The sequence below is a fragment of the Hemiscyllium ocellatum genome, chromosome 30 (genome assembly GCF_020745735.1).
Source record: "Hemiscyllium ocellatum isolate sHemOce1 chromosome 30, sHemOce1.pat.X.cur, whole genome shotgun sequence".
Classification (NCBI taxonomy): domain Eukaryota; kingdom Metazoa; phylum Chordata; class Chondrichthyes; order Orectolobiformes; family Hemiscylliidae; genus Hemiscyllium; species Hemiscyllium ocellatum.
The window spans coordinates 42,442,373-42,456,529 of record NC_083430.1 but is presented as its reverse complement, the minus strand read 5'-3'; the positions used below and the strand labels follow the sequence as shown (position 1 = coordinate 42,456,529).

At 38.4% G+C, this 14,157-nt stretch overlaps 1 protein-coding gene across 1 annotated transcript in view; it reads left to right on the top strand.

The window, feature by feature from the left end:
- The window catches only part of dnajc8 (DnaJ (Hsp40) homolog, subfamily C, member 8), a 77,129-nt gene extending 67,162 nt beyond the window's left edge, over positions 1–9,967 (top strand). Inside the window, exons 7-9 of the mRNA XM_060847280.1 lie at positions 4,465–4,556; positions 5,880–5,955; positions 9,433–9,967. Coding sequence (XP_060703263.1) covers positions 4,465–4,556; positions 5,880–5,955; positions 9,433–9,552 — 288 coding nt within the window. The 3' untranslated portion in view covers positions 9,553–9,967. The remainder of the gene's footprint in view (positions 1–4,464; positions 4,557–5,879; positions 5,956–9,432) is intronic.
- Positions 9,968–14,157: the final 4,190 nt, after the last annotated feature.

Here is a 14,157-nt window from a genome sequence, read left to right as displayed (position 1 = left end):
TCTCTCCAGGGCTTGGATCAAACAATTAAGTCTCAGCCAAAATATCATGAAATAACTTGAAATCATATGAGTTCTTTGACAAGCAAGCGTATTTTATTCTGATGCAGTTAACCTCCAGTGTTACTGAGGAGTGTATGTGAGCAATAATGGATGCATGAGGGAGCAGGAATAATGTTTCTAAGGTGTGTTTTTTGTTTTGCCTTTTTGCTTTTAGCTTTTTTTTGTTCCCTGTTTTTCAACGAAGTTTATAGGGGAAGTGGGAAGTACAAACTTCTGTGATTTCTGTGAACCAAGAGCTGCATAGTGCAGAAAATAGCCGTTAACTTCCCATTAATCTTTCTTCAGGAAGCGTTCTCCTCAACAGTGCAACTGTAGTGTTGAATGCAGTTTATTGTACAAACTGTTATCATAGGTATCAAAATATGAAACTGAATAGCAGTTAGTTTATTCATCTCTGATAACTGAGAAATTTATTAGTCTTCTACTTGCCAATCATAAAGGCAATATCTTAAATCTCTAGCTGATTGTATAGTATTACTGTGTTGTTAGAGCTTGTTCAAGTGAACAGGTTCCAAGTTATTTGATATTGTTGCTTTTCTATTAACTTGCACATCATCTGCTGCTCATGTCTTCCTCAATTTCTTGAGCACTTTTTCTTCTTTCTCAATTACTTTTTTTAAACTGGGGGAGGAAAGCAATTGTTGATGTTTATGTTCAATCGTGGAACATGTTGTACCTGTGATAAATCTGACTTGCTTTACAGCCTTATGAAAATGCTCAAGAGTAGAGAGTTGATTTATTTTCCCCAACATTTTCATCAGAAATTAGACTGTAGCATCGTAGTTGCTGTCTGACTCTGACTCACTGATCTAAGGCGCAACATAAATCCCACAGTGTTTTAGTGCTACTCCAATAGTGACATGGTTTATTTGGTGGTAGACCATTATATTACTGCTTTTTCACCAGTTCCTGTAGGAAACCTTCACTTTAGGATTTTGGAAACGAGCTCTAAGTAGAGAGAAACGTTATAAAATAGTATCATAGAATCATACAATACTTTGGCCCATCACATCTGTACTCCCAAAAAATATACCATGACCAACACTAGTCTCACTTTCCTGCTCCAGGCCCATAATCTTGAATGTTATGACACTTCAGCTGCTCATACAAGTACTTCCCTGCCTCAACTACTCTCCTAGGCAATGCATTCCAGATCCCCACCAATTTCTGGGTGAAATGTTTTTCCCTCTAAACCTTTTGCCTTTGACTTTAAAATTATGCTATTGTCCTTTCAACGAAAGGGAACAGCTGTTTTCTATTCAACTACACTGCCAACCGTTGTGACATCGTAAACGTAGTTGCCATCTCACCCACATTCTCGTCTAAGTCATTTATTCATATCACAAACAATAAGGGACCCAGCATTGATCCCTCTGGTATGCCACTGCACATTGGGCTCCAGTAGCACAAACAAACTTCAATCACCACCCTCTGTCCCCTACCACTCAGCCAAGTTTGGATCCATCATGCCATGTTACCCTGGATCCTATGAGTTTTTACCTTCTTTATCAGGTTACCATGTGGGACTTTGTCAGAGACCTTGCTGAAATCCATAGAAAAAACCACATCAATTGCCCTACCCTTATCCAAACACTTGGCCACCTCCTCTCAAATGTCTACCAGACTGGGTTTGGCCACTTTTGGAATATTGTTCTCCTTCCTGTCAGAAGGATGTTGTGAAACTTGAAAGGGTTCAGAAAAGATTTACAAGAACGTTGCCAGGGTTGGAGGATTTGAGCTGTAGGGAGAGATTGAATAAGTTGGGGCTGTTTTCCCTGGAACGTCAGAGGCTAAGGGATGACCTTAGAAGTCTATAAAATAATGAGGCGCATGGTTAGGATAAATAGACAAGATTTTTTCCCTGGGGTAGGGGAGTCCAGAACTAGAATGCATATGTTTAGAGTGAAAGGGGAAAGATATAAAAGAGACCTAAGGGGCAACTTTTTCACACAGAGGGTGGTACACGTATGGAATGAGCTGCCAGAGGAAGTAGTGGAGGCTGGTACAATAGCAACATTTAAAAGGAATCTGGATGGGTATATGAATAGGAAGGCTTTGGAGGGTTATGGGCCGGGTGCTGGCAGGTGGGACAAGATTGGGTTGGGATATCTGGTCGGCATGGATGAGTTGGACCGAAGGGTCTGTTTCTGTGCTGTGCATCTCTGACTCTTTGACCCTATGACCTCCTTCCAATAAAGCCATACTGACTATCCCTGACCAAGCCTTGTCTCTCTCTAAATGGAGAATAATTTCTCCTTCACTATTTTCTCCAATAGTTTATCGACCACTGACGTTAGACTTACAGGTGCATAGTTCCCTGGTCAATAATTACCACCCTTCTTGTTCCCCTTTTATTCCTAAAAGTACTTTTCTCTCATCTGTCATTGCAAGCATGACTGAACTAGACTTTGAGAAACACCCCTAAACCCAGTACCAGCTGTGGTTCCTAACCAAGCAACTTTTCAATTTAAAAATTCTCGCTGCACTGAACCAACCAGACGTGGAATTGCGAGGAAGCTCCTGAACAGCATTCATTGTTTATAAAAGATGAGTGCACGAGATTCGAATCATTTGTGTGAATGATTGCAGCAGAATGTCATAGATGTTTTGCCAGTGTTGTGTCCTTTAATTCTCGCAATTTATCTTGAAATAAACCCAAAGGATACATTTTTCTAAAGTTTAGCAGATCTTGCAGGCCTTAATGTAGTTTTACAGCTCGTAAATATGAGTAATTTTACAAGATAAATAATTTATCCTGGAGTGATGGGCTGCCACATGTCTTATTTGGAGAAGTGAGAGTTGAGTGCATTTAAGTTTAGCTATGAGGGATTTTCAAATCCGAATCATTATGAAAGGAGCTCTGACTTGCTTATCTATCCCAAAACTCTATTTTGGTGATTTTTAAAGAATAAGTGGCTTCTATGACTTTTAATTTTGTTGAAATATCAATGTTGCTGTTCATGATGAGTTTTCATCAGTTATATCTTGAACTTTGTAGACTGCATGTTGCCTGTATATCTACTGTATCTGTACAAATCTGCTTCTTGCTGTTCCTTCATTCAGGATGTGTTTCAGTAAACAATCCCCACCTAGTTATGAAAATGAATGTTTGTTTCAAAGGATAAAACTGACCCTTGTTAGCAGTGCAGTGATCGGGCGGAATTTATTTTTATGCATTGGATGTGGTGGCCTCTATCAATTAAGTAAAGGTTATGTAAGAAATCCAGCATGAGTTGTGTTTACCTGTTGGTGCCTATGTCCTGCACATCTCTCAAATGGAAGTTTCCATATTAGAATGTACAGACCATGATGTATCCATAAATGCATAAGAAATACCATGTCCTGAGAATTCTGCTTTCTATGCTGCTATTTCATATTTTATTTACTTGTGTGTAATTTGTCATAGCTCAGTAATTTTAGATACTTAGAAATTAAGACAATTAAAACCGTGGTGTTAACAAAAACATCAGTTTTTTTTTATCAGTGTTCCTCTAGACTGTGGTGATATGTTTTTTGAGGAGATAGAGGTCTCCAGTTTTGGGAAAAGAAACCAACGCATTCAGTAAATTCAAATTTCAAGTTAAGTCTTTGTATCCTGATTATTTATATTAGAAATTAATATTCATATAGAATAAATTATTCCCACTCAATGCTATACACTCATGCCATTTCAGCTAATGGGAAGTTAGACCAGGCTACTGCTAATTTGAATTTAGGATAAAGAGCTATGCTTCGGGGGATAGTGTCTCATAAACCATGTGCAACTTTTCCCCATAAACTGGGTGGTTTCACATTTTTTAGGCTGCACTGGAATAACACACAGCCTGTCTGTTTGATAAACTATATTTAGATATGTGTTGCCATTAGTTGGAAACATTTCATGTGAATCAAGTTTGATGTAAGGAGAAAGAATAACAATATCAGAAACAATGATTCATAAATCTTGGTGCATAAACATTGCAAGTGCAACTCCTAACTTCAGAAAGATAGTGCCAATTGCACTATTAGTTCTTGATGTTCTACAGGAGAAATAATAAAAATCAGGTGAATGGAAGCAGAAGTTGCATAATGGGCAGTAGCATTCTGATGTCCCTGTGGATCTTTTCCTGGTTACTTTCAAAGATTTCCCTGATATTGTGTAAATAAATCCCTTGGGTTGTCAGAGTTTTTCATCTTCAGGTACTAAGATTATAACATGCAATATTTTGATACATCTTTGCAAGAAATAAAGTATTTCTGATTTTCTTTTCTGCATATCTGCTCTGTAACTGAATGAAATTCTCAGCCATGGGATCCAAGCCAGTTACAAGGTCTTGCTATTTGCGTTATTGTAAATGTGTTGATTGAGCAATTATCCATTGTGTCCTGAGTTGTGTCAGAGTTGTTTTTTTCCAACTTTGCTAGTTCAAGCAGTCGGTGCACAAACAAACTATGAAGTTGTTTGCTGAATTAGAAATTAAAAGGAAGGAGCGTGAAGCCAAGGATATGCATGAAAGGTATGTAATCATCTTAAAACCTATTCTGCTGAACATTTTGCATTTGTTTCCAGCCCCCACACTTTAAAATGGCTGTTTATAATGATCAACACTTTATAAACTGTTGATTTTGGATGAGAAGACTAAGCTGTGAAATATATGCCTACTATTTACTGTAAGGAGTTTAATTTAAATTATCCGGTATTTAAAAACTTTGTGCTAAATCCTTTCAAGTCAACACTGCCATATTTGCTGTTTTGTATTGGGACATGGTCTAACAATATGGTAATCTAACTAAAAAGATCCTTGTTTGAAATCCCTTTGTGACCTTAAACCGCGACGCCCCCACCCCCCCCAACCGCGGGCTCTCACTTCCTCGTTCTCTCATGCTTTAATTTCTGACCTCTCTAGAACCTTCCAAGATACTCTGATTTTCTCATTCAACTGTCCTAGTCATCACAATTTTCATCACTCGAATGTTGACTAGAACCTCAGTCGCTTGGGCCCAAAGCTCAGCAATTTCCTCACTTTTAAAAAGGCAAGACTGTTCTGAAAGACTTTGATCAGGTTTTCAGGCATCTGTCCAAATATTCCACAGAACTCACCTTTTTTTTTTGTTAACCATTCAGTGGAGTGCCTTGGAATGTTTTACTAAATTAAGTGCATTATAGAGGCAAATACTTAATTCCCACTTTATTGTTCTTAATGTTTCTCAATTCAGATGTATTTAGTACAAAAATTAAATCAAATTTTCCGTCTTGGTGACATTTGTTTTCTCTGGGTTGGAAGAGAAGCCTTTCCAATTACTGATTTAGAGCTTTTTTTTCTCCAACCCTCTACCAGCTCTCCTCCTCCTCTCTCTCTTCTCGCCCCCGCCACCACCACCACCACCACTCCCCATCTCACATTCACACTGAGCAGAGATTACATGGGTTCTTGCTTACTCCAAGTACTGTCTGAACTTTTGGGTATGCTTCGATGCATTAGTTCTATGCATATTTTCCACTGTGATGGTTTGAGGATTGGAGTTTGGGGCAAGATAATTACCAAGTCCAGCCCTGTAGTCACCCATTATTGTTTGCCAACAGTTAGTAATGATACAGTAAAAAAGAAATAGATTTTATGGGTCTCCCAGCTCTTTAGATCCCGGCAAAAAAGCAAGGAATCATCGTAGGAAGATGTTACTGTGAAACAGGTTACGCTAGCTTTAATGCCCCTTGTTTTGCTGGGAATTGTAAATACCCACAATCCTGGCAATTAAATAACACATTAAAGAGAGATCTCAGCAGCTGAATGCTCATCTATGAGCACGTCTTCTCATGCTGTCCATTGTTCTAAATCCAGAAAACGACAAAGAGAAGAGGAAATTGAGCAGGAAGAGAAAGCAAAACGTGACAAAGAATGGCAGAAAAATTTTGAGGTTTGTGAAGTTCTAACTTACTAATTTATAATTCTTGTCATGTTTTGACTGGCTTATGTAGCAATGAGCAGTGGTTATGGTTCTGCAGACTTACTGAAAATGGTTTCCTTCTGAAAAGCTAATTTATTTTAATAACTACCTTGATATCAAGATGTGCAGTGAGTGATGCATAATAGTCAGTTTGATAATCCATCTTGAAACAGTGATAAAAATAATCTGCTTTAAATTGTAATTTAGTGGCTGATATTATAAGAACTCTGGATTCTTGTTTAAAAAAAACTATAGATTATACACTTTGCATCTATGTGCCATATTTCCATGAGTTTTCCTTAATGTGACGTAACTATTAAGTGCTGAGCAAGCCTAAATATGGAAATATATTTTATTTGACTGGATGTTGTAGTAGGATTAACAATGAAGCTAACTGCACTGTCTGTTGTCTATATGAAAATCAGGTAGCAACTTGTTCAATTATTCTTTCACGGGCTGGGTGTGTCACTGGCTGGGCCATCTTTTATTGCCCATCCCTAATTGCCCAGAGGGCGTAGGGGTACACCACATCATCAATGGATCTGGATTCACATGTGGGTCACACTGGGTAAAGATCACAATTTCTTTCCCTAAAGGATATTAGTGAATAATCAATAATGGATCAACATTAGACTCTTAATTCCATATTTTTATTGAATTCATATTTCACCATCTGCTGTGATGAGATTAGAGCCCAGGTCTCCAGGGCATTACCTAGGTCTCTGAATTTATAGTCTAGCATTAATGCCACTGGGCCACTGCCTCTCCTCAACGTATGGTGCCCGTTAGATGTGGAACTTCAAATGTTCCTGTCAACAGCATCTTGCAACCTCCCGTAAACGGTGCTTTTCTGTCAGAATTGCTATTCAAGTATGTTTATCGTCTTGAGGTTGCTATACTGATCTCATCGATTATAAACAAAACTAAACTCACTAGTACTTGTTCATTTCAGAATGAACTCCCTTTCATTGATGTGTCTTAATTCCTTCAAATAACTTTTCTAGCAGTGGAAAATGAATGAAAAATCCTGGTCACATTCCAAATGCATTTTATTATTAGATTTCAGAGTTGTGATACCACATTAACGAATGGATCGCACGTGCTCAATGGCCCATGTTTAAAATTCTAAATCTTGTGTTTCAATCTGTTCAAGGCCTCACTTCTGCCTAGTTTTGTATCACTCTGCAGTTCAGTGATCCCTGCCTTCAATATATTTTTGTTCTGCTAGCTCTGGAATCTTGGTTAACTGTAATCGCACAGACTGATATGGGCAGCTATGGTGTCAGACTGTACAATCTGAAATTACCTCCCTAAACTATTCTGCTTTTCAACCCCTCCTTAAATCTAACTCCTTTAGAAATTTAATCATTACTTTGTTCCCACTCCTTGAATATCTCCTCCCTTGACTCCACACAGAATTTTTATCTGATTAATTACAGAAATTCTGTAGACATTGTTTTTTTGACATTTTTGATTTTATTTGCAATGTGAAAAACATCCAAGCATGGTTAATCTGACTTGTCATTGTGAACTTGAGTTGCATCTCCAGATAGAGTACTGTTGTGTGACTTTGTACCTGGATTATTTGTTTGGCACTGTGCACTAGAACAATTTGAAGCAATGATTTTGGGTATTTTACAAGAATTATGCTGATTTAGTGAATTGTTTTTCTACAGCAATTGTTCTCAATGCAATAAATTGCCTTGTTTACAACATTTGAATTGTGTTTCTACTTTGCTTCAGTACAGTTCTGCACGGCATATTCTGGTGAATAACTGCCTTTAAGATATGAGGATTGTGATGGCATAAGGGATTGAAGGTTTCAGCGCTCATTGTGACCAGATTTCTGCCATTTTTCCCAGCTTTAGAGATGATGAGCGGCAAAATTTCCAGGGAGAAGGGGTGAGGGGCTGAAATCAGCAGACGAACCCAGCAAGCTCCTGCTGAACCCAATGGCAAAACGCTCATGACTGTCCTGGCATCCTGTTCTTAGCCTAGCAGCTGGCCCACTGCTTGGTCTGTTCAGTGGTTGAGAGAAAATACCTCCAGCAGGGGTTCGCAGCAATGTGTCACAATGCTGGCCTTTTACAAGGTTACTGTGTCCTTGAAGTAGAAATTGAGGACTGCAGATGCTGGAGATCAGAGTCGAGGGTGTGGTGCTGGAAAATCACAGCAGTTCAGGCAGCATCCGAGGAGCAAGAGAAGGGCTTTTGCCCTTGAGGTTTTTTCTTCCTCAGAGAGGGGACAATTGGCTAGGCTCCGTCATGTCTGAAGTTTGAATGGTTCCTTGGGACCTTGTTGTTTACCCAACAGAGAGTGCTTCAGGCCAAAAGCTTGAAATGTCTTTTGAAAAAAACTGGTATTGTCAAGGAGGCATGGCCAGCTCTCTAGCCGTGCAGTTCAATTCAGTTCAGGAGTTAGTTGAGTCAATCACGGTGGAAACTGGAAGCTCTCTATCTTTCCTTCTAACTTCAAGCCTGTAAGCTCTAGTTTGTTCCATTTTTACTGTTTGTGGTAAGGGATGTGTGTATTGGGACTTTTGCAAGTATTTTCAGAACAGCATTAAGTCTGGTTTGGATTTGATAAGTCATCCAGTATTATATTGTCTGTTCTTTGTGTTTCATTCTGTAATTCTGTAAATAAATTTGGTTTGTTTAAAAGTCTGCAGTTGAACCAGCTAATTTACTCGGAATATCCACTATACACCTAGCTAAAATAAATAGCAAAGTAACAGTCTGGGCTACCTGCTTAAATATGTGTTGAGGGGTCTGGCCTAGTCCATAACAAGTGGACAGTACCCGATTGGTGGGAGGCCTGCAATTGGCATGGTGGGGAGGTGAGCACTTGTGGTTTCCTCCCCTCTCAGATACTTTAATGCTGGATATTCATTGCTTTAAAAATTACAGGTTTGGTTTCGTTCCATGCCTTTTTGTCCCTTTGCACCCTGTTACTGTGTTTGCAGTGAATTAATATTAAGGCCAGTAAGTTACTAAAGATCAGTGTTAGCAGTAGTCTTGATTCCATCTCAGTAAAACATTGGTTGAATTTTGCCCTTGCTAAGTACTCCCAGTGCCATGTATTGCAGTGATTATATACAATGTCCAGATTTACTGCATCATCTCAACTACAGAGGGCAGGCTTCAACAACATGCTCTCTTGGTCTGGACACATACTCCTGCAGTAAGCTCTCCTTCATACAATCCAGGAATACTCACCACTCATGACCCTGCACCACCAATATTACAGTCTTTTGGTCTGTCGTTTTTGTCCCTTGCCAATTATCAATGTGGCAATTTTGAATTGTAACAGCTTCAATTCTGCATGGGCAACCAATTTTAATACACTTGAGAGGGTTCATTTACTAATGTAATAGAAAATAACATTTTTAATAACTGGTGCACATTTTTTATTTTAAGTATTAACTACTGTCCTTAATGGTTACCACAGGAAAGTCGGGATGGTCGTGTCGATAGCTGGAGAAACTTTCAAGCCAATAAAAAAGGCAAGAAAGAGAAGAAACAGAGGAGTTTCCTCAAGCCACCAAAGGTTAAGATGGAGCAGCGATAAGGCCACCTGAAAATATTTCAGAGAAATATAATAGGAAATGACAAATGCAAACAACTATAGCAATGTTTACTCCAGACAATGTTCTTCTCTTAGGAGTAGTGTTTGCAGTTTAGTGACAGAAATATTTTTTTCCCCCCTGTCTATTCTACTGACTTGTAAGTGTTGTAGTCGCTATTATTATTTTTTAGTTTTATCCCTGATGATCTATGTAGCAGGGCTTCACTGCTTCCTGATTCTAAATCAATTTGATGTAAATGTACAGTATAAAAGAGGTTGATAATGGCCTTCTATCCTTTTGAAAACCTTTAATTTTTAAGCCCTGTAATTTAACGTTTTGTAACCTTTTTGTACTGTGAACAATTTGTCTATCTTTAGTCATCAAAGATAATCATTAAAAGTGTTTGGAAATAACAAAGTATGTGTTTTCTATTTTCAAAATTGATAGATTCCATATAATGTATAATTAGATTGCATCATAATTTGAAGCATTTATTGAGTTTTGGCTTTTATTTACAAGTATTAAGGTTGCATAACAATTAAATGCTTTAAATTTCAAGCTCCTAGCTTCAAAAATGAGGTACTAATGCACAGATGGAATTTAAAAGTTTGCTGGTCTTCACCTTTTTTCCTGAAGAGGTACTGGTTGATGTTGGGATGACAGTGGTACAGATGAAATCATTCCATTTCACAACATGCTAACTATCCATATCTGAGTGAATATTGATTCTGGATGCACGGAGGTCAATGTAGATAATTCAGTGTGAAACGAGCTTTTATTCTTCTTGGATTGTCCTGCAATCACTTCCAGTTCTTTCCAATGAAGGAAAATGCTGCAAATGTTTAAATATGGCCGCATTTGTGGAAGGGGCAATAGAGTTATTGCTTCCAGCTTATCACTTTTCATTAGAACTCCTCATTTGTTGGTTGTTTGTTTGCCCACTAACTGTTTTGGTACCCCACTTGAAATTTTAGTTTTAAAAATTGTAAAAAGAAAAATTTGTGAATAAAAATTGATCTGTTCAGGCCATATTGGTTTGTGCGTTGTTACGTTATAATATCCAGAATCATGGAGGGTTCATTCTTGGTTTGGTTCTTGCTTTCATGAAGTCCCTTCCACGTGGCAGCGCTGTCCAGTTATGTTATCACTGTTCTCTTACCAAGAGCAATCTAAGTCTCCCTTTATCTTGCTGTTGCATGTTTACTTCAGATTAATGGCTTGACCTCAAATTCAATCTTGACTAGAAAATAATTTTTTTTTTGCATCAACTGCATTTCTTTCTTAGAAATTTGCACTTTCTTCAAATGAGTAGTTGACAATATTTGAATGCGAAAGATAAAAGACTGGGTTCAAATCACTTTTTTTCTCCAGTTTTTCACTTAATTTGTTTATGTCTTGATCTGTAGTTAGATTGTGCTCATATGAACATCTAGCTCCAGAAGATATGCTTTTCAGAAAAGAACTTTACAAGCTATCCATTTTGTTAACATGATCCGATTCAGTCCAATCCATCTTCTTTGTATCATTTTATGAGATGGAGAGCCTGTCCAAGTGAAAGCATGATTCTGTTGCCTTCAATTTTGAGAAAATAATTTGCATTTATATAGCATGTTTAACACAGAAAAACAACATCTCTTGGACTTATCAAAATCAAGATATAACACTCGGAAGGAGATAATAGACACGTTTAAGAGATTTACAGTGGATCTTTTTTGGTGGAGATTTTTAGTGAAGGAATTCCAGGCTAGCACTGTGGGACTTTCAATTTTTAAATCTCAATTTGAAATAACATGCTTGACAAATATCTTGAGAAGTCACTTCTTGCTTCTGCTTAATTGGAATTGACAGCAGTCATGGAATAGTAAGTCTGTAACAGTCTCAGGTGGAGAGCACATTGTGACCAATTTAATCTATTTACAATGAAAATAACTTAAGGGATCAGTTTTTTGTTAATAAATGGCTAATGGTTTAGAAAACATCTTTATAGGAAAGTGGCCGAAAAAAGGAAAGCAAGAATCCAAAATGGGGATTTATTAGTAAGTGGTAGGTTTGAGATGTTTGACTTTCTCACATTTAAATGGAATGCTATTTACAATTTTTACATTAAAAATACAAACCCGTTCCACACTGAATATTAAATTCTGCCGCATGTGCGTAAAGTTTGCTTCTAAAATATTTTACATTCTGTACAAACTAAAATGGAACAATTTGAAAGCAGTTTCAGGTTTGGGTTGTCTTAAACCGACTTTAAATTCACTTTCCCGTGGAGTATGGTAAGTATGAACCATAACTTGAATGAAGAGGTTTCTAAAAATTAATGGTGATTTGAAAGCTCATGGTGTGATGGATTGTGGACTTTGGAAATGATGCCTTGCTCACTGTTTCAGTGAGGGGCGAAACTGCATGACATCTCCGTGTACCCCGAAAGTTGCTTTAATGTATCAGAAATTCTAATGAGCATCCGAAAGGCACCACTTAAGCGGTCAGTTGGTACCTAAGATTACAGTGTGCATAGTGTACCTTCCTTGACATTTAAAATTATTGAAATAATCAGATTTGTATCAGGAGTAGGGCCTGATTGATTTGGTAGATTGCACAAGTGGCATTTTCAGGTCAAATTCATGCCCGTATTTCTAAAAGCAATCTGCCACGAGCCAGCAGATTGGCCAGTGAGTGTTTTTTTTGCTGTAAAATTGTAATATAAATATTGAGTTATAGCATGTTTTAATTTTCCAAATTGGCTTATCAAATGTACTGATGTTGTGAGCAGTTTGATCCAAAGATAGACTGGTGTTAAACTAACATACGTGGTGAAGATTAGGAGGATACCTATGTAACATCCCAGAATTCTGGCAAGATGGCAGCATGGTAGGGCACCCCATCTGGAGCTCCTCTGCTCTGCCTGTACTTTTTTGCGATTTCATTTTAGCAACCTTGGAGCAGCGTGAGGGGAAAAGCATGCCCCGGCACTACCCAACTTATCTTGGTGCAGCTGAGTGTCTGGTGGAGCAGACTGGAGGCTTGGAGCAAAGGGGGATTGTTGTTAGACTGGAACTCGACCTGGATGGTCAGATCACATGCTGGTTGAGCTCTGCATTGTCATATCGATGTGAAATTCTTTACTGGAATGTAATGTCAGTCCTTTAGCTATGTTATAACTATCTTCTAACTTGTTTTTTAGACACTAATGCTATTATTCTTTTATCCCTCATTTGTACCTACGTACTTGTACCTAAGATGGTGCCATTAGAGGCAGCTATTGTAAAAAAAAAACTTTACACTGTGCTTCTACACTGGAGTACACGTGACAGTAAAGGATATTCTCTTCAGAAATTCTGATTACCTTTGGTTAGGTTTGACTGACTGCAACCCTCTGAGTTATCTGCTTCGCTGCCAGTGATTTTTGATTCTGGCCCATCCCAAATGCATCTGTTGGAGAAAACTGGGGCAGGGCGGTGAGGTCTGCTCAGTCCAGGAGTTGAGTTGGAGGCTGCAATGTTATTATTTTTTAATGGCGCCTGATGCCATATTTCAGGAGTTACTTGTTCCAAAGCCACTTTGACAGTTACAGTGGAAAGGTAGGTGTTAGATTTCTGAAGGTGGCAGGATGGTTGGTACATGCGTAGGAGTAAAGTTGCCATTTGGGTGAAGGGAAGGTGCAGGGCGCCAGGTAAGTGCAGGAGTGCCGTGAGGATAGCTTGGGAGGTGTTACGGAGTATAGTGGTGGGGCAGGGTTAGGTCAGTTAGGCATGTCGATTCTGGTGTGGTCATGTCAGTCTGGTAGAGTGATGCATCCAGCAGGGTTAATGTGATGAAGTGGGCTGAGCTTGGTTAGGATGTGGTGGGGGCACTTTTGAATACTGGGGAAGAGTATGGTGGTGTGATGGGTCGAGATGTAGTTGGATAGATTGCTGACAAGTCAACAGTTCAGTTTAATCTTTATCGAGGAATTACAATAGATCTTTAATTCTCCAACCTTTCTTGGATAACTGTTAAGCATCGGTGAGTGGAACCCTCCTGATTTTCCAATTATAAGGCACTTTCTCAGAGGATTCCAGTCGCAAGGAATCTCCACAGCCACTTGTGTCTGAGATTGTGTTCTAATGTGTAGCTCCAGTCCCCACTGTTCCAATAACTACCTGGTATGTCTAGGCCTGAGGTTGATATTGCTTTCTTCCTGGTTGAATGAAAAGCATATGAAGTTTATTTCCAGGAAGTAAAAGTAGTGAAAAGGAAAGTTTCAGGCTACACAAGCTATAATATGATGTAAATCCAAAATTATTTGGATGGTGGAAATCTGAAATCAAAGCAGGAAGTGCAGCAGACAGCAGTGTCTGTCGTGTGTGAGAGAGAGGAACAGAGTTAACTATCAGTCCAGGATGACTTTCTATGGTAAGTTTTTCAGTATGTCCTATAATAAAACTGACTAGGCACAACTCACCAGAAGCAAAAGGAGTACAGCATGCATTATTAAACAGAAAAGATAAAACTGAAATGAGCTTTATAAAAAGCTCAATCCCACTTTCTCTCTTCAAAGCTTTTAAATTATACGGTACTATTTAAATTTAAGAACCTCTTATTAACACAACATATGGTAGGAATTTCTT